This window comes from Gobio gobio (genome assembly GCF_949357685.1).
Source record: "Gobio gobio genome assembly, chromosome: 25".
Classification (NCBI taxonomy): domain Eukaryota; kingdom Metazoa; phylum Chordata; class Actinopteri; order Cypriniformes; family Gobionidae; genus Gobio; species Gobio gobio.
Genome location: NC_137121.1, coordinates 41,084,843 through 41,106,088, shown reverse-complemented (window position 1 = coordinate 41,106,088; position 21,246 = coordinate 41,084,843). Strand labels below are relative to the sequence as shown.

Genomic DNA, 21,246 nt, shown 5'->3' with positions numbered 1-21,246 from the left:
CAGCACACCTTCAGGGGTCTAGTGGAGTCCATGCCTCAATGGGTCAGAGCTGTTTTGGCAGCAAAATGGGGACCAACACAATATTAGGAATGTGGTCATTATATTATGCCTGTTCGGTGTATTTTCTCATTAGCATTGCAACAGTGTTTCATGTTCTAAATAACATGATCTACTTGAAAGAACCAGTGTATCATTACAGTATTTCCTGTTGTGTTTTGTTTTTTCCCAATTGCACAACAAAGTTTTGTTTTATTATACAACATTTTTTCCTCAATTACGGGGTCAAACTCACCAATGGCATGCACATTACACTGTTAGTACATTTGAGTAGCCATACCGGTGATGAACTTAGGAACAGTCGATCAAAGGCTATGAGTACATTTAGTTTAATTTATAACTTTGTAACTTTTGCCCAGTTGATGCATGGGCTAAATGAATTCATGCTTGGGAACTTTGCGGATGACTTTTTTAGCATGTTGAAGGCGAATGGTTTAGAGAATAAAAAACAATTTTTGAATATCATTTTCAGTCTGAGAAAGACCATGAAAATGAAGAAATCCATTCTGTTACTGTAATAGACTATAATCATCTCTCTCTTTCTGTAATAGGCCTGGCACAAACTAGTGCAGCACCACAGACAGGTAATTATACACCTTTGAATTAGAACCAGATCTGGTGGTGATCTTGGGAAAACTCAATCAAAAGCTATGAGTACATTTAGCTTCAATTAGAACTTTGTACCTTTGTCTGAGAAAGACCATGCAAATGAAGAAATCTGTTTCTGTAACTGTAATAGACTTTAATCATCTCTCTCTTTCTGTAATAGGCCAGGCACAAACTAGTGCAGCACCACAGACAGGTAATTATACACCTCTGAATTAGAACCAGATCTGGTGGTGATCTTGGGAAAAGTCAATCAAAAGCTATGAGTACATTTAGCTTCATTTAGAACTTTGTACCTTTGTCTGGGAAAGACCATGCAAATGAAGAAATCTGTTTCTGGAACTGTAATAGACTTTAATCATCTCTCTCTTTCTGTAATAGGCCAGGCACAAACTAGTGCAGCACCACAGACAGGTAATTATACACCTTTGAATTAGAACCAGATCTGGTGGTGATCTTGGGAAAACTCAATCAAAAGCTATGAGTACATTTAGCTTCATTTAGAACTGTGTACCTTTGTCTGGGAAAGACCAAGCAAATGACAAAATCTGTTTCTGGAACTGTAAAAGACTTTAATAATCTCTCCCTTTCTGTAATAGGCCAGGCACAAACTAGTGCAGCACCACAGACAGGTAATTATACACCTTTAAATTAGAACCAGATCTGGTGGTGATCTTGGGAAAACTCAATCAAAAGCTATGAGTACATTTAGCTTCATTTAGAACTTTGTACCTTTGTCTGGGAAAGACCATGCAAATGAAGAAATCTGTTTCTGGAACTGTAATAGACTTTAATCATCTCTCTCTTTCTGTAATAGGCCAGGCACAAACTAGTGCAGCACCACAGACAGGTAATTATACACCTTTGAATTAGAACCAGATCTGGTGGTGATCTTGGGAAAAGTCAATCAAAAGCTATGAGTACATTGCCTTGGGAGACCCTACCAGGGGCATATAGCCCCGGACAACATAGCTCCTAGGATCATTCGGGTACTTAAACCCCTCCACCACGATACGGTGGCAGTTCAAGGAGGGGAGCATTGGACAAAATAAACAATAGGTCTTAGATTTTAATGTTTTATTAACATTGAAAAAAATTAAACATTAAAATCTAAGCCCTAAAAGCTAAGCACAGCTAATAAAATACCATAACAAACAATACAAATCTCAGATTAAGCAAGAATAAGACAATGCCAATAATGAGTATCAATAAATAGGAATGTAAATAGTCAAATGTTATTGGCAATGATGCTGAAGAGGATGAAACTCCACTATTAATACCACTTTGTTTGTTATCTATTCAAAAAACAATATATAAATCAATAACCAACAACAAAAAAATCGAATAATCTGTTCTTCTATCTTAACTTGTTTTGTGACTAATAGCTGTCAAGTTGGTGAATGGACCCAACCTCTGTTCTGGAAGAGTGGAGATTCTCCATAATGGAATATGGGGAACAGTCTGTGATGATCTGTGGGATTCTGCAGACGCGGCAGTGGTGTGTCGAGAACTGGGCTGTGGGAGTGTTATAGAGGCAAAGAGTAATGCTTATTTTGGACAAGGTTCTGGACCAATATGGTTGGATGATGTCCAGTGCAGTGGGAATGAATCTACACTGACAAACTGTTCATCAAGTGCATGGGGATCACACAACTGTGGGCATGGGGAAGATGCTGGAGTCGTCTGTCAAGGTGAGTCAAATACATTTATACAACCGATGTATACTTGGGATGTTGTACAGTATACACCGATCAGGCATAACATTATGAGATGCACTAACAGTTGAAGTGAATAACACTGATTATCTCTTCATCACGGCACCTGTTAGTGAGTGGGATATATTAGGCAGCAAGTGAACATTTTGTCCTCAAAGTTAATGTGGAAGAAGCAGGAAAAATGGGACAGCGTAAGTGTAGTGAAGGTTCGTATGTTGTGGGGGTGTGGAAGGAAGAAGACAGGGTCGGCGTGACTGGGACTCGGGACTTTAATACTTAAAACTTTTCAGAAACAAACACAACAAGCGCACGTGGGCGCATAAACACAAAACATAAACTCAGCACTTCTTTCAGATCGATCACTCGGTTTCCACTTCGTTTCCTTCAGTCAGCAGGCGTGCATGCAGTCCCAATCCAAACTCTCTCTCTCGTCTCTCTCCCCGCAGTGGCTTATATGCGGTCTCTCCATGCCAATTACTGCAATCAGACACAGGTGTTCGTCATCTGCACTTGACCTACTTACTCACCACTCGGCTCCGCCCTCTCTCTCCCGCTGCAGACCTCGTGAAACCACGCCCCCTCCGCCACATACCCCCACCGCCCGACTCAGGCCGGGGAGCCATCCGGCCTGCAGCCCCAGCCCCCCCCCCCCCCCCCCAAGAGGAGAGGAAGTCAGCCACAGCCATCTGAGCACCCGGCCTGTGGACTACCTTGAACTTAAAAGGCTGTAAAGCTAGATACCAACGGGTGATCCGCGCGTTGGTATCCTTCATGCAGTGGAGCCACTGCAAGGGGGCGTGGTCCGAACAGAGGGTGAACTCCCGCCCCAGGAGGTAATAGCGAAGGGTGAGAACGGCCCACCTGATGGCCAAACACTCCTTCTCTATGGTGCTGTACATCGTCTCTCTCTTAGAGAGCTTTCGACTGATGTACAGCACCGGCCGCTCTTCACCCTCCACCTCCTGGGACAGGACAGCGCCCAACCCCCTGTCCGAGGCGTCAGTCTGCAGAAGAAAAGGGAGAGAAAAGTTAGGAGCCTGTAGGAGTGGTCCACCACACAGAGCAGCCTTTATCTGAGTAAAAGCCTGCTGGCACCGCTCCGTCCACTGAACTGTATCTGGTACCTCCTTTTTAGTCAGATCAGTCAGCGGGCTAGCGAGGTCCGAATAATTAGGCACAAACCTTCTGTAGTATCCCGCTAGCCCCAGGAACTGTCTAACCTCCTTTTTGGTCTTGGGTCTCGGACAGGTCGCAACAGCTGCCGTCTTATCAATTTGGGGACGCACCTGCCCATGACCCAAGTGGAAGCCCAGATATCTTACTTCCACCCGCCCAATTGCACACTTCTTCGGGTTGGCCGTGAGCCCCGCCCTTCTCAGCGACTTCAGGACAGCTCGCAAATGCTGCATATGACGCTGCCAGTCCGCACTGTAGATGATGATATCATCTAGGTATGCAGCGGCATATGCAGCATTCGGCCGGAGAATTCTGTCCATCAGACGCTGGAAGGTCGCAGGAGCCCCGAACAAGCCGAAAAGAAGGGTGACAAATTGGTGTAATCCAAACGGCGTGGTGAAAGCTGTTTTTTCTTTGGACATGGGAGACAAGGGGATCTGCCAATACCCCTTTGTTAAGTCCAGTGTTGAATAAAAACGAGCGGTACCTAGCCGATCAAGCAATTCGCCAACCCTCGGCATTGGATAAGCATCAAACTTCGACACCGCGTTTACTTTACGATAGTCCACACAGAACCGGACCGAGCCGTCAGGTTTAGGTACTAAAACTATCGGGCTCGCCCAGTCACTGCTGGACTCTTCTATTACCCCCATATCTAGCATAGCCTCTAATTCAGCCTGAACCACTTTTTTCTTGTGTTCAGGCAAGCGATAAGGCCGGCTGCGAATAACAACTCCCGGCTCCGTCTCAACGTGGTGCTGAATGAGGTCGGTGCGGCCAGGTAGGGGCGAGAACACGTCAGCAAACTCTGCTTGTAAACGTTTTACGTCAGTGAGCTGCAAGGGTGAGAGGTGGTCTCCCCCAGGGGCCAGAGCGAGAGATTGAGGCTTTTGGACCGCCTATGGCCCGAGATCCTCCTCTCCACTCACTACCGTCGCTAGCATCACTGACTCTGCCTCAGACCATTTTTTTAACAGGTTGAGGTGGTATATTTGACGTGCCCCGTCCCTATCTGATCGTATCACCTCATAGTTGAGATCTCCAACTCGCCGTGTGACCTCAAAGGGTCCTTGCCACTTCGCAAGTAATTTAGAACTAGAAGTAGGGAGTAATACAAGCACTTTATCTCCCGGTGTAAATTGACGAAGCCTAGCGCCTCTGTTGTACAGCTGCCTCTGTTTGTCTTGAGCCTGTAACAAATTCTCCATAGACAGCCGCCCCAAAGTGTGGAGTTTTGTTCTCAGGTCCAAGACATACTGAATTTCATTCTTACTAGCGGAAGGTCCGTCCTCCCAAGCCTCTCAAAGGACATCCAGCACCCCCCGAGGCTGGCGTCCATAGAGAAGCTCGAAGGGGGAAAACCCCGTGGAGACTTGGGGGACCTCGCGAACAGCGAACAAAAGAGGTTCTAGCCACTTATCCCAATTTTTGGTGTCCTCGTGAACGAACTTACGAATCATGGTCTTTAACGTGCGATTAAAACGTTCCACCAGTCCGTCTGTTTGTGGGTGATAGATGCTGGTGCGAATCGATTTAATGCCCAATAATTCGTAGAGTTCGCGGATCGTCCGTGACATAAACGCCGTGCCTTGATCGGTGAGAATCTCTTTCGGGATTCCCACCCGGGAGATGAATGAAAACAGTGCACTCGCAACACTTTTCGCCGAAATAGTGCGGAGTGGAACTGCTTCAGGATATCGCGTTGCGTAGTCCACCAGGACTAAAGCAAAGCGATGCCCACGTGCCGACCTTTCTAATGGCCCGATGAGGTCCATGCCAATTCGTTCGAAGGGGACCTGCATCAATGGAAGAGGGCACAATGGTGCTTTTGGGTTGGCCGGTGGATTCACCAACTGACATTCACGACAAGACGCACACCACTTGCGCACATTCTCGTGAATGCCGGCCAGAAAAACCGGGCCATGAGACGGTTTAGTGTAGCCGTTTGTCCTAAATGCCCGGCCATCGGATTAGAATGAGCCGCCTGGAAAAGCATTTCCCGACGGCTTTTAGGCACCAACAACTGTGTTGTATCTTGTTTTGACTGGGCGTCTTGGGTCACCCGATACAACTTATCTTTTATAATTGAAAAATACGGAAAGGAGAGCGGCTGGTCAGGGTGGAGGAGGTGGCCGTCGATGGAACGGACCTGACTAAACGCGTGTTTGAGCGTCTCATCCTGGGACTGTTCCAGGGTAAAGTCATCGCGGTCTGTGAGAATGGGAGTCTCCAGAGCGCTCTGTTCCCCCGGAACAGCTCCCAGATGTCCCGAATCCACCTCCCCCAACTGAGCAACCGTCACCTTCCTTTTTACTCGTTTTCCCCAAGAGGCATCCGCACACAAGTACCCCAATAATTTATTAAATGCTGGCCAATTGGTTCCCAGAATTATCGGATGCCGGAGGTGCGAGTTAACTGCAACCTCAACACTATGCGTTTGTCCCCGAAATTGAATATCCACTGGCAACAACGGATAGTTCACCACTTCCCCGTGCACACACCGTACCTTAACCATGCAGCCATTATCCAATGCCTTAGGCTGAATCAGGCTTTGATGGATGGAGGTCTGGTTACAACCTGAATCCACCAAGCCCTGATAGGTACCCCCCTTGATACTCACGGGTATCTGGTACAGGCCAGCTTGATCGGGGGCAGCTTGTGGCGCGTCGGGGACCCGGATCAGTGTCCCCACCTCCATCACCGGACACCGATCGATAAAATGTCCTGGGTCCCCGCATCGCCAACAAGCCGGCCCAGACTTCCCCGCGGCCCTAGTGGCTGGAAGGGGGTCAACGAATTGGCGTGGAGAGAGCGTTGAAGCAGATGTGGATGGGGAAGGGTCACTGGTTACTCCCCGTCTCCAAGGTGCCGGTCTGGGCCCCGCTGATGTCTCCTCCTGCAGCAGGTCTGGGCAGCATCCCAGGGCGCGACCTGGGAAAGGGGACAGGTTTGGAGAGAGAAGGGGACGAGAGAGAGAGAGAGAGAGAGAGAGAGAGAAGCTGATGGAAGGGGTTCGCCGACCCCGTGGCACGCCACCATTTGGTCCTCCGCCAGCTGGATGGCCTGGTTCAGCGACGTCGGGCGGTGGCACTGGACCCACTGCGCGGCCTTCCTTGGAAGCCGCGCCACGAACTGCTCCAGTACCACACGATCGATGAGTCCCTCGACGTCACTCCCGTCGGCCATCAGCCACTTGCGGCACGAGTCCCGGAGCTGTTACGCGAACGCGAAGGGCCGGCCGGACTCGTCGAGAGCCAGGGTCCGGAACCGCTGGCGGTGTTGTTCCGGGGTCCGGCCGACCCGCTGAAGGATGGCGTGCCTCAGGTCGTCGTAGACCAGGAGATTCTGGACTGGCAGTTGGTGAGCGGCTACCTGCGCCTCTCCGGACAGCAGTGGCAGGAGCCGCATTGGCCAGTCCGTCTTGGGCCATCCCCGAGCCTCGGCGGACCTCTCAAACAGGTCGATGAAGGCCTCTGGGTCATCTTGTGGACCCATTTTTTTGAGAGGCAAGGCGGAGGCCGAGTCTTTGGTGGGGGTGGGGACGGCCCGAATCTCCTGGTCCATCCAGCTCCGGAACAGCTTGCGGTCCTCATGCTGGGCGCGGAGGAGGGCCTCGAATCGCTTTTCTTGCTCCTCCCTCACGGCCAGCAGGTCTCGATGGTGTTCTAGGTGAAGACCGGCGAGCGATTGTACGATGTCCGCAAGTGGCGTTCCCGGCGGAGACTGCATGGCGGCGGCGATCTTCTTCCTTCCCGGGTTTCGGCACCAGTGTAGTGAAGGTTCGTATGTTGTGGGGGTGTGGAAGGAAGAAGACAGGGTCGGCGTGACTGGGACTCGGGACTTTAATACTTAAAACTTTTCAGAAACAAACACAACAAGCACACGTGGGCGCATAAACACAAAACATAAACTCAGCACTTCTTTCAGATCGATCACTCGGTTTCCACTTCGTTTCCTTCAGTCAGCAGGCGTGCATGCAGTCCCAATCCAAACTCTCTCTCTCGTCTCTCTCCCCGCAGTGGCTTATATGCGGTCTCTCCATGCCAATTACTGCAATCAGACACAGGTGTTCGTCATCTGCACTTGACCTACTTACTCACCACTCGGCTCCGCCCTCTCTCTCCCGCTGCAGACCTCGTGAAACCACGCCCCCTCCGCCACAGTAAGTTTTGAGCAAGTTTGACAAGGGCCAAATTGTGATGGCTAGACGACTTGGTCAGAGCATCTCCAAAACTGCAGCTCTTGTGGGGTGTTCCCGTCCTGCAGTGGTCAGTATCTATCAAAAGTGCTCCAAGGAAGGAACAGTGGTGAACCGGCGACAGTGTCATGGGCTCATGGGTCATTGATGCACGTGGGGAGCGAAGGATGGCCCGTGTGGTCCGATCAAACAGACGAGCTACTGGAGCTCAAATTGCTCAAGATGTTAATGCTGGTTCTGGTAGAAAGGTGTCCGAATACACAGTGCATCGCAGTTTGTTGCGTATGGGGCTGCAAAGCCCCAGACCAGTCAGGGTGCCCATGCTGACCCCTATCCACCGACGAAAGCGCCAACACCGGGCACGTGAGCATCAGAACTGGACCACAGAGCAATGGCAGAAGGTGGCCTGGTCTGATGAACCACGTTTTATTTTCCATCACATGGATGGCCGGGTGCTTGTCTGTGGCTCACCTGGGGAACACACATGGCACCAGGATGCACTATGGGAAGAAGGCAAGCCGGTGGAGGCAGTGTGATGCTTTGGGCAATGTTCTGCTGGGAAACCTTGGGTCCGTTAATTTGACACGTACCACGTACCTAAGCATTGTTACAGACCATGTACACCCTTTCATGGAAACGGTATTCCCTGGTGGCTGTGTCCTCTTTCAGCAGGATAATCCACCCTGCCACAAAGCAAGAGTGGGTTAGGAATAGTTTGAGGAGCACATCAACGAGTTTGAGGCGTTGACATGGCCTCCAAATTCCCCAGATTTCAATCCAGTGGAGCATCTGTGGGATGTGCTGAACAAATAAGACCGATCCATGGAGGCCCCACCTCGCAACTTACAGGACTTAAAGGATCTTCTGCTAACATCTTGGTGCCAGATACCACAGCACACCTTCAGGGGTCTAGTGGAGTCCATGCCTCAATGGGTCAGAGCTGTTTTGGCAGCAAAATGGGGACCAACACAATATTAGGAATGTGGTCATTATATTATGCCTGTTCGGTGTATTTTCTCATTAGCATTGCAACAGTGTTTCATGTTCTAAATAACATGATCTACTTGAAAGAACCAGTGTATCATTACAGTATTTCCTGTTGTGTTTTGTTTTTTCCCAATTGCACAACAAAGTTTTGTTTTATTATACAACATTTTTTCCTCAATTACGGGGTCAAACTCACCAATGGCATGCACATTACACTGTTAGTACATTTGAGTAGCCATACCGGTGATGAACTTAGGAACAGTCGATCAAAGGCTATGAGTACATTTAGTTTAATTTATAACTTTGTAACTTTTGCCCAGTTGATGCATGGGCTAAATGAATTCATGCTTGGGAACTTTGCGGATGACTTTTTTAGCATGTTGAAGGCGAATGGTTTAGAGAATAAAAAACAATTTTTGAATATCATTTTCAGTCTGAGAAAGACCATGAAAATGAAGAAATCCATTCTGTTACTGTAATAGACTATAATCATCTCTCTCTTTCTGTAATAGGCCTGGCACAAACTAGTGCAGCACCACAGACAGGTAATTATACACCTTTGAATTAGAACCAGATCTGGTGGTGATCTTGGGAAAACTCAATCAAAAGCTATGAGTACATTTAGCTTCATTTAGAACTTTGTACCTTTGTCTGAGAAAGACCATGCAAATGAAGAAATCTGTTTCTGGAACTGTAATAGACTTTAATCATCTCTCTCTTTCTGTAATAGGCCAGGCACAAACTAGTGCAGCACCACAGACAGGTAATTATACACCTCTGAATTAGAACCAGATCTGGTGGTGATCTTGGGAAAAGTCAATCAAAAGCTATGAGTACATTTAGCTTCATTTAGAACTGTGTACCTTTGTCTGGGAAAGACCATGCAAATGAAGAAATCTGTTTCTGGAACTGTAATAGACTTTAATCATCTCTCTCTTTCTGTAATAGGCCAGGCACAAACTAGTGCAGCACCACAGACAGGTAATTATACACCTCTGAATTAGAACCAGATCTGGTGGTGATCTTGGGAAAAGTCAATCAAAAGCTATGAGTACATTTAGCTTCATTTAGAACTTTGTACCTTTGTCTGGGAAAGACCATGCAAATGAAGAAATCTGTTTCTGGAACTGTAATAGACTTTAATCATCTCTCTCTTTCTGTAATAGGCCAGGCACAAACTAGTGCAGCACCACAGACAGGTAATTATACACCTTTGAATTAGAACCAGATCTGGTGGTGATCTTGGGAAAACTCAATCAAAAGCTATGAGTACATTTAGCTTCATTTAGAACGGTGTACCTTTGTCTGGGAAAGACCAAGCAAATGACGAAATCTGTTTCTGGAACTGTAAAAGACTTTAATAATCTCTCCCTTTCTGTAATAGGCCAGGCACAAACTAGTGCAGCACCACAGACAGGTAATTATACACCTTTAAATTAGAACCAGATCTGTTGGTGATCTTGGGAAAACTCAATCAAAAGCTATGAGTACATTTAGCTTCATTTAGAACTTTGTACCTTTGTCTGGGAAAGACCATGCAAATGAAGAAATCTGTTTCTGGAACTGTAATAGACTTTAATCATCTCTCTCTTTCTGTAATAGGCCAGGCACAAACTAGTGCAGCACCACAGACAGGTAATTATACACCTTTGAATTAGAACCAGATCTGGTGGTGATCTTGGGAAAAGTCAATCAAAAGCTATGAGTACATTGCCTTGGGAGACCCTACCAGGGGCATATAGCCCCGGACAACATAGCTCCTAGGATCATTCGGGTACTTAAACCCCTCCACCACGATACGGTGGCAGTTCAAGGAGGGGAGCATTGGACAAAATAAACAATAGGTCTTAGATTTTAATGTTTTATTAACATTGAAAAAAATTAAACATTAAAATCTAAGCCCTAAAAGCTAAGCACAGCTAATAAAATACCATAACAAACAATACAAATCTCAGATTAAGCAAGAATAAGACAATGCTAATAATGAGTATCAATAAATAGGAATGTAAATAGTCAAATGTTATTGGCAATGATGCTGAAGAGGATGAAACTCCACTATTAATACCACTTTGTTTGTTATCTATTCAAAAAACAATATATAAATCAATAACCAACAACAAAAAAATCAAATATTCTGTTCTTCTATCTTAACTTGTTTTGTGACTAATAGCTGTCAAGTTGGTGAATGGACCCAACCTCTGTTCTGGAAGAGTGGAGATTCTCCATAATGGAATATGGGGAACAGTCTGTGATGATCTGTGGGATTCTGCAGACGCGGCAGTGGTGTGTCGAGAACTGGGCTGTGGGAGTGTTATAGAGGCAAAGAGTAATGCTTATTTTGGACAAGGTTCTGGACCAATATGGTTGGATGATGTCCAGTGCAGTGGGAATGAATCTACACTGACAAACTGTTCATCAAGTGCATGGGGATCACACAACTGTGGGCACGGGGAAGATGCTGGAGTCGTCTGTCAAGGTGAGTCAAATACATTTATACAACCGATGTATACTTGGGATGTTGTACAGTATACACCGATCAGGCATAACATTATGAGATGCACTAACAGTTGAAGTGAATAACACTGATTATCTCTTCATCACGGCACCTGTTAGTGAGTGGGATATATTAGGCAGCAAGTGAACATTTTGTCCTCAAAGTTAATGTGGAAGAAGCAGGAAAAATGGGACAGCGTAAGTGTAGTGAAGGTTCGTATGTTGTGGGGGTGTGGAAGGAAGAAGACAGGGTCGGCGTGACTGGGACTCGGGACTTTAATACTTAAAACTTTTCAGAAACAAACACAACAAGCACACGTGGGCGCATAAACACAAAACATAAACTCAGCACTTCTTTCAGATCGATCACTCGGTTTCCACTTCGTTTCCTTCAGTCAGCAGGCGTGCATGCAGTCCCAATCCAAACTCTCTCTCTCGTCTCTCTCCCCGCAGTGGCTTATATGCGGTCTCTCCATGCCAATTACTGCAATCAGACACAGGTGTTCGTCATCTGCACTTGACCTACTTACTCACTTACTTACATCCGGCCTGCAGCCCCCCCCCCCCCCCCCCCCCCAGAGGAGAGGAAGTCAGCCACAGCCATCTGAGCACCCGGCCTGAAGACTACCTTGAACTTAAAAGGCTGTAAAACTAGATACCAACGGGTGATCCGCGCGTTGGTATCCTTCATGCGGGGGAGCCACTGCAAGGGGGCGTGGTCCGAACAGAGGGTGAACTCCCGCCCCAGGAGGTAATAGCGAAGGGTGAGAACGGCCCACCTGATGGCCAAACACTCCTTCTCTATGGTGCTGTACATCGTCTCTCTCTTAGAGAGCTTTCGACTGATGTACAGCACCGGCCGCTCTTCACCCTCCACCTCCTGGGACAGGACAGCGCCCAACCCCCTGTCCGAGGCGTCAGTCTGCAGAAGAAAAGGGAGAGAAAAGTTAGGAGCCTGTAGGAGTGGTCCACCACACAGAGCAGCCTTTATCTGAGTAAAAGCCTGCTGGCACCGCTCCGTCCACTGAACTGTATCTGGTACCTCCTTTTTAGTCAGATCAGTCAGCGGGCTAGCGAGGTCCGAATAATTAGGCACAAACCTTCTGTAGTATCCCGCTAGCCCCAGGAACTGTCTAACCTCCTTTTTGGTCTTGGGTCTCGGACAGGTCGCAACAGCTGCCGTCTTATCAATTTGGGGACGCACCTGCCCATCACCCAAGTGGAAGCCCAGATATCTTACTTCCACCCGCCCAATTGCACACTTCTTCGGGTTGGCCGTGAGCCCCGCCCTTCTCAGCGACTTCAGGACAGCTCGCAAATGCTGCATATGACGCTGCCAGTCCGCACTGTAGATGATGATATCATCTAGGTATGCAGCGGCATATGCAGCATGCGGCCGGAGAATTCTGTCCATCAGACGCTGGAAGGTCGCAGGAGCCCCGAACAAGCCGAAAAGAAGGGTGACAAATTGGTGTAATCCAAACGGCGTGGTGAAAGCTGTTTTTTCTTTGGACATGGGAGACAAGGGGATCTGCCAATACCCCTTTGTTAAGTCCAGTGTCGAATAAAAACGAGCGGTACCTAGCCGATCAAGCAATTCGCCAACCCTCGGCATTGGATAAGCATCAAACTTCGACACCGCGTTTACTTTACGATAGTCCACACAGAACCGGACCGAGCCGTCAGGTTTAGGTACTAAAACTATCGGGCTCGCCCAGTCACTGCTGGACTCTTCTATTACCCCCATATCTAGCATAGCCTCTAATTCAGCCTGAACCACTTTTTTCTTGTGTTCAGGCAAGCGATAAGGCCGGCTGCGAATAACAACTCCCGGCTCCGTCTCAACGTGGTGCTGAATGAGGTCGGTGCGTCCAGGTAGGGGCGAGAACACGTCAGCAAACTCTGCTTGTAAACGTTTTACGTCAGTGAGCTGCGAGGGTGAGAGGTGGTCTCCCCCAGGGGCCAGAGCGAGAGATTGAGGCTTTTGGACCGCCTCTGGCCCGAGATCCTCCTCTCCACTCACTACCGTCGCTAGCATCACTGACCCTGCCTCAGACCATTTTTTTAACAGGTTGAGGTGGTATATTTGACGTGCCCCGTCCCTATCTGATCGTATCACCTCATAGTTGAGATCTCCAACTCGCCGTGTGACCTCAAAGGGTCCTTGCCACTTCGCAAGTAATTTAGAACTAGAAGTAGGAAGTAATACAAGCACTTTATCTCCCGGTGTAAATTGACAAAGCCTAGCGCCTCTGTTGTACAGCTGCCTCTGTTTGTCTTGAGCCTGTAACAAATTCTCCATACACAGCCGCCCCAAAGTGTGGAGTTTTGTTCTCAGGTCCAAGACATACTGAATTTCATTCTTACTAGCGGAAGGTCCGTCCTCCCAAGCCTCTCAAAGGACATCCAGCACCCCCCGAGGCTGGCGTCCATAGAGAAGCTCGAAGGGGGAAAACCCCGTGGAGACTTGGGGGACCTCGCGGACAGCGAACAAAAGAGGTTCTAGCCACTTATCCCAATTTTTGGTGTCCTCGTGAACGAACTTACGAATCATGGTCTTTAACGTGCGATTAAAACGTTCCACCAGTCCGTCTGTTTGTGGGTGATAGACGCTGGTGCGATTCGATTTAATGCCCAATAATTCGTAGAGTTCGCTGATCGTCCGTGACATAAACGCCGTGCCTTGATCGGTGAGAATCTCTTTCGGGATTCCCACCCGGGAGATGAATGAAAACAGTGCACTCGCAACACTTTTCGCCGAAATAGTGCGGAGTGGAACTGCTTCAGGATATCGCGTTGCGTAGTCCACCAGGACTAAAGCAAAGCGATGCCCTCGTGCCGACCTTTCTAATGGCCCGATGAGGTCCATGCCAATTCGTTCGAAGGGGACCTGCATCAATGGAAGAGGGCACAATGGTGCTTTTGGGTTGGCCAGTGGATTCACCAACTGACATTCACGACAAGACGCACACCACTTGCGCACATTCTCGTGAATGCCGGCCAGAAAAACCGGGCCATGAGACGGTTTAGTGTAGCCGTTTGTCCTAAAAGCCCGGCCATCGGATTAGAATGAGCCGCCTGGAAAAGCATTTCCCGACGGCTTTTAGGCACCAACAACTGTGTTGTATCTTGTTTTGACTGGGCGTCTTGGGTCACCCGATACAACTTATCTTTTATAATTGAAAAATACGGAAAGGAGAGCGGCTGGTCAGGGTGGAGGAGGTGGCCGTCGATGGAACGGACCTGACTAAACGCGTGTTTGAGCGTCTCATCCTGGGACTGTTCCAGGGTAAAGTCATCGCGGTCTGTGAGAATGGGAGTCTCCAGAGCGCTCTGTTCCCCCGGAACAGCTCCCAGAGGTCCCGAATCCACCTCCCCCAACTGAGCAACCGTCACCTTCCTTTTTACTCGTTTTCCCCAAGAGGCATCCGCACACAAGTACCCCAATAATTTATTAAATGCTGGCCAATTGGTTCCCAGAATTATCGGATGCCGGAGGTGCGGGTTAACTGCAACCTCAACACTATGCGTTTGTCCCCGAAATTGAATATCCACGGGCAACAACGGATAGTTCACCACTTCCCCGTGCACACACCGTACCTTAACCATGCAGCCATTATCCAATGCCTTAGGCTGAATCAGGCTTTGATGGATGGAGGTCTGGTTACAACCTGAATCCACCAAGGCCTGATAGGTACCCCCCTTGATACTCACGGGTATCTGGTACAGGCCAGCTTGATCGGGGGCAGCTTGTGGCGCGTCGGGGACCCGGATCAGTGTCCCCACCTCCATCACCGGACACCGATCGATAAAATGTCCTGGGTCCCCGCATCGCCAACAAGCCGGCCCAGACTTCCCCGCGGCCCTAGTGGCTGGAAGTGGGTCAACGAATTGGCGTGGAGAGAGCGTTGAAGCAGATGTGGATGGGGAAGGGTCACTGGTTACTCCCCGTCTCCAAGGTGCCGGTCTGGGACCCGCTGATGTCTCCTCCTGCAGCAGGTCTGGGCAGCATCCCAGGGCGCGACCTGGGAAAGGGGACAGGTTTGGAGAGAGAAGGGGACGAGAGAGAGAGAGAGAGAGAGAGAGAGAGAGAGAGAGAGTGAGAGAGAGAGAGAAGCTGATGGAAGGGGTTCGCCGACCCCGTGGCACGCCACCATTTGGTCCTCCGCCAGCTGGATGGCCTGGTTCAGCGACGTCGGGCGGTGGCACTGGACCCACTGCGCGGCCTTCCTTGGAAGCCGCGCCACGAACTGCTCCAGTACCACACGATCGATGAGTCCCTCGACGTCACTCCCGTCGGCCATCAGCCACTTGCGGCACGAGTCCCGGAGCTGTTGCGTGAACGCGAAGGGCCGGCCGGACTCGTCGAGAGCCAGGGTCCGGAACCGCTGGCGGTGTTGTTCCGGGGTCCGGCCGACCCGCTGAAGGATGGCGTGCCTCAGGTCGTCGTAGACCAGGAGATTCTGGACTGGCAGTTGGTGAGCGGCTACCTGCGCCTCTCCGGACAGCAGTGGCAGGAGCCGCATTGGCCAGTCCGTCTTGGGCCATCCCCGAGCCTCGGCGGACCTCTAAAACAGGTCGATGAAGGCCTCTGGGTCATCTTGTGGACCCATTTTGTTGAGAGGCAAGGCGGAGGCCGAGTCTTTGGTGGGGGTGGGGACGGCCCGAATCTCCCGGTCCATCCAGCTCCGGAACAGCTTGCGGTCCTCATGCTGGGCGCGGAGGAGGGCCTCGAATCGCTTTTCTAGCTCCTCCCTCACGGCCAGCAGGTCTCGATGGTGTTCTTGGTGAAGACCGGCGAGCGATTGTACGATGTCCGCAAGTGGCGTTCCCGGCGGAGACTGCATGGCGGCGGCGATCTTCTTCCTTCCCGGGTTTCGGCACCAGTGTAGTGAAGGTTCGTATGTTGTGGGGGTGTGGAAGGAAGAAGACAGGGTCGGCGTGACTGGGACTCGGGACTTTAATACTTAAAACTTTTCAGAAACAAACACAACAAGCGCACGTGGGCGCATAAACACAAAACATAAACTCAGCACTTCTTTCAGATCGATCACTCGGTTTCCACTTCGTTTCCTTCAGTCAGCAGGCGTGCATGCAGTCCCAATCCAAACTCTCTCTCTCGTCTCTCTCCCCGCAGTGGCTTATATGCGGTCTCTCCATGCCAATTACTGCAATCAGACACAGGTGTTCGTCATCTGCACTTGACCTACTTACTCACCACTCGGCTCCGCCCTCTCTCTCCCGCTGCAGACCTCGTGAAACCACGCCCCCTCCGCCACAGTAAGTTTTGAGCAAGTTTGACAAGGGCCAAATTGTGATGGCTAGACGACTTGGTCAGAGCATCTCCAAAACTGCAGCTCTTGTGGGGTGTTCCCGTCCTGCAGTGGTCAGTATCTATCAAAAGTGCTCCAAGGAAGGAACAGTGGTGAACCGGCGACAGTGTCATGGGCTCATGGGTCATTGATGCACGTGGGGAGCGAAGGATGGCCCGTGTGGTCCGATCAAACAGACGAGCTACTGGAGCTCAAATTGCTCAAGATGTTAATGCTGGTTCTGGTAGAAAGGTGTCCGAATACACAGTGCATCGCAGTTTGTTGCGTATGGGGCTGCAAAGCCCCAGACCAGTCAGGGTGCCCATGCTGACCCCTATCCACCGACGAAAGCGCCAACACCGGGCACGTGAGCATCAGAACTGGACCACAGAGCAATGGCAGAAGGTGGCCTGGTCTGATGAACCACGTTTTATTTTCCATCACATGGATGGCCGGGTGCTTGTCTGTGGCTCACCTGGGGAACACACATGGCACCAGGATGCACTATGGGAAGAAGGCAAGCCGGTGGAGGCAGTGTGATGCTTTGGGCAATGTTCTGCTGGGAAACCTTGGGTCCGTTAATTTGACACATACCACGTACCTAAGCATTGTTACAGACCATGTACACCCTTTCATGGAAACGGTATTCCCTGGTGGCTGTGTCCTCTTTCAGCAGGATAATCCACCCTGCCACAAAGCAAGAGTGGGTTAGGAATAGTTTGAGGAGCACATCAACGAGTTTGAGGCGTTGACATGGCCTCCAAATTCCCCAGATTTCAATCCAGTGGAGCATCTGTGGGATGTACTGAACAAATAAGACCGATCCATGGAGGCCCCACCTCGCAACTTACAGGACTTAAAGGATCTTCTGCTAACATCTTGGTGCCAGATACCACAGCACACCTTCAGGGGTCTAGTGGAGTCCATGCCTCAATGGGTCAGAGCTGTTTTGGCAGCAAAATGGGGACCAACACAATATTAGGAATGTGGTCATTATATTATGCCTGTTCGGTGTATTTTCTCATTAGCATTGCAACAGTGTTTCATGTTCTAAATAACATGATCTACTTGAAAGAACCAGTGTATCATTACAGTATTTCCTGTTGTGTTTTGTTTTTTCCCAATTGCACAACAAAGTTTTGTTTTATTATACAACATTTTTTCCTCAATTACGGGGTCGAGCTCACCAATGGCATGCACATTACACTGTTAGTACATTTGAGTAGCCATACCGGTGATGAACTTAGGAACAGTCGATTAAAGGCTATGAGTACATTTAGTTTAATTTAAAACTTTGTAACTTTTGCCCAGTTGATGCATGTGCTAAATGAATTCATGCTTGGGAACTTTGCGGATTACTTTTTTAGCATGTTGAAGGCGAATGGTTTAGAGAATAAAAAACAATTTTTGAATATCATTTTCAGTCTGAGAAAGACCATGAAAATGAAGAAATCCATTCTGTTACTGTAATAGACTATAATCATCTCTCTCTTTCTGTAATAGGCCAGGCACAAACTAGTGCAGCACCACAGACAGGTAATTATACACCTCTGAATTAGAACCAGATCTGGTGGTGATCTTGGGAAAAGTCAATCAAAAGCTATGAGTACATTTAGCTTCATTTAGAACTTTGTACCTTTGTCTGGGAAAGACCATGCAAATGAAGAAATCTGTTTCTGGAACTGTAATAGACTTTAATCATCTCTCTCTTTCTGTAATAGGCCAGGCACAAACTAGTGCAGCACCACAGACAGGTAATTATACACCTTTGAATTAGAACCAGATCTGGTGGTGATCTTGGGAAAACTCAATCAAAAGCTATGAGTACATTTAGCTTCATTTAGAACTTTGTACCTTTGTCTGGGAAAGACCATGCAAATGAAGAAATCTGTTTCTGGAACTGTAATAGACTTTAATCATCTCTCTCTTTCTGTAATAGGCCAGGCACAAACTAGTGCAGCACCACAGAAAGGTAATTATACACCTTTGAATTAGAACCAGATCTGGTGGTGATCTTGGGAAAACTCAATCAAAAGCTATGAGTACATTTAGCTTCATTTAGAACTGTGTACCTTTGTCTGGGAAAGACCAAGCAAATGACGAAATCTGTTTCTGGAACTGTAAAAGACTTTAATAATCTCTCCCTTTCTGTAATAGGCCAGGCACAAACTAGTGCAGCACCACAGACAGGTAATTATACACCTTTAAATTAGAACCAGATCTGGTGGTGATCTTGGGAAAACTCAATCAAAAGCTATGAGTACATTTAGCTTCATTTAGAACTTTGTACCTTTGTCTGAGAAAGACCATGCAAATGAAGAAATCTGTTTCTGTTACTGTAATAGACTATAATCGTCTCTCTCTTTCTGTAATAGGCCAGGCACAAACTAGTGCAGCACCACAGACAGGTAATTATACACCTTTGAATTAGAACCAGATCTGGTGGTGATCTTGGGAAAAGTCAATCAAAAGCTATGAGTACATTGCCTTGGGAGACCCTACCAGGGGCATATAGCCCCGGACAACATAGCTCCTAGGATCATTCGGGTACTTAAACCCCTCCACCACGATACGGTGGCAGTTCAAGGAGGGGAGCATTGGACAAAATAAACAATAGGTCTTAGATTTTAATGTTTTATTAACATTGAAAAAAATTAAACATTAAAATCTAAGCCCTAAAAGCTAAGCACAGCTAATAAAATACCATAACAAACAATACAAATCTCAGATTAAGCAAGAATAAGACAATGCCAATAATGAGTATCAATAAATAGGAATGTAAATAGTCAAATGTTATTGGCAATGATGCTGAAGAGGATGAAACTCCACTATTAATACCACTTTGTTTGTTATCTATTCAAAAAACAATATATAAATCAATAACCAACAACAAAAAAATCGAATAATCTGTTCTTCTATCTTAACTTGTTTTGTGACTAATAGCTGTCAAGTTGGTGAATGGACCCAACCTCTGTTCTGGAAGAGTGGAGATTCTCCATAATGGAATATGGGGAACAGTCTGTGATGATCTGTGGGATTCTGCAGACGCGGCAGTGGTGTGTCGAGAACTGGGCTGTGGGAGTGTTATAGAGGCAAAGAGTAATGCTTATTTTGGACAAGGTTCTGGACCAATATGGTTGGATGATGTCCAGTGCAGTGGGAATGAATCTACACTGACAAACTGTTCATCAAGTGCATGGGGATCACACAACTGTGGGCACGGGGAAGATGCTGGAGTCGTCTGTCAAGGTGAGTCAAATACATTTATACAACCGATGTATACTTGGGATGTTGTACAGTATACACCGATCAGGCATAACATTATGAGATGCACTAACAGTTGAAGTGAATAACACTGATTATCTCTTCATCACGGCACCTGTTAGTGAGTGGGATATATTAGGCAGCAAGTGAACATTTTGTCCTCAAAGTTAATGTGGAAGAAGCAGGAAAAATGGGACAGCGTAAGTGTAGTGAAGGTTCGTATGTTGTGGGGGTGTGGAAGGAAGAAGACAGGGTCGGCGTGACTGGGACTCGGGACTTTAATACTTAAAACTTTTCAGAAACAAACACAACAAGCGCACGTGGGCGCATAAACACAAAACATAAACTCAGCACTTCTTTCAGATCGATCACTCGGTTTCCACTTCGTTTCCTTCAGTCAGCAGGCGTGCATGCAGTCCCAATCCAAACTCTCTCTCTCGTCTCTCTCCCCGCAGTGGCTTATATGCGGTCTCTCCATGCCAATTACTGCAATCAGACACAGGTGTTCGTCATCTGCACTTGACCTACTTACTCACCACTCGGCTCCGCCCTCTCTCTCCCGCTGCAGACCTCGTGAAACCACGCCCCCTCCGCCACATACCCCCACCGCCCGACTCAGGCCGGGGAGCCATCCGGCCTGCAGCCCCACCCCCCCCCCCCCCCCCCCCAAGAGGAGAGGAAGTCAGCCACAGCCATCTGAGCACCCGGCCTGTGGACTACCTTGAACTTAAAAGGCTGTAAAGCTAGATACCAACGGGTGATCCGCGCGTTGGTATCCTTCATGCGGTGGAGCCACTGCAAGGGGGCGTGGTCCGAACAGAGGGTGAACTCCCGCCCCAGGAGGTAATAGCGAAGGGTGAGAACGGCCCACCTGATGGCCAAACACTCCTTCTCTATGGTGCTGTACATCGTCTCTCTCTTAGAGAGCTTTCGACTGATGTACAGCACCGGCCGCTCTTCACCCTCCACCTCCTGGGACAGGACAGCGCCCAACCCCCTGTCCGAGGCGTCAGTCTGCAGAAGAAAAGGGAGAGAAAAGTTAGGAGCCTGTAGGAGTGGTCCACCACACAGAGCAGCCTTTATCTGAGTAAAAGCCTGCTGGCACCGCTCCGTCCACTGAACTGTATCTGGTACCTCCTTTTTAGTCAGATCAGTCAGCGGGCTAGCGAGGTCCGAATAATTAGGCACAAACCTTCTGTAGTATCCCGCTAGCCCCAGGAACTGTCTAACCTCCTTTTTGGTCTTGGGTCTCGGATAGGTCGCAACAGCTGCCGTCTTATCAATTTGGGGACGCACCTGCCCATGACCCAAGTGGAAGCCCAGATATCTTACTTCCACCCGCCCAATTGCACACTTCTTCGGGTTGGCCGTGAGCCCCGCCCTTCTCAGCGACTTCAGGACAGCTCGCAAATGCTGCATATGACGCTGCCAGTCCGCA

The 21,246-nt window shown here is 48.5% G+C and overlaps 1 protein-coding gene across 1 annotated transcript in view; it reads left to right on the top strand.

Moving 5' to 3' along the window:
* Positions 1-21,246, top strand: part of LOC307121305 (scavenger receptor cysteine-rich domain-containing protein DMBT1-like) — a gene marked incomplete at both ends in the record, with an annotated part of 40,955 nt that overhangs the window by 1,362 nt on the left and 18,347 nt on the right. Inside the window, 3 exons of the mRNA XM_079808824.1 lie at positions 2,049-2,354; positions 10,910-11,215; positions 19,488-19,793. Coding sequence (XP_079664950.1) covers positions 2,049-2,354; positions 10,910-11,215; positions 19,488-19,793 — 918 coding nt within the window. The remainder of the gene's footprint in view (positions 1-2,048; positions 2,355-10,909; positions 11,216-19,487; positions 19,794-21,246) is intronic.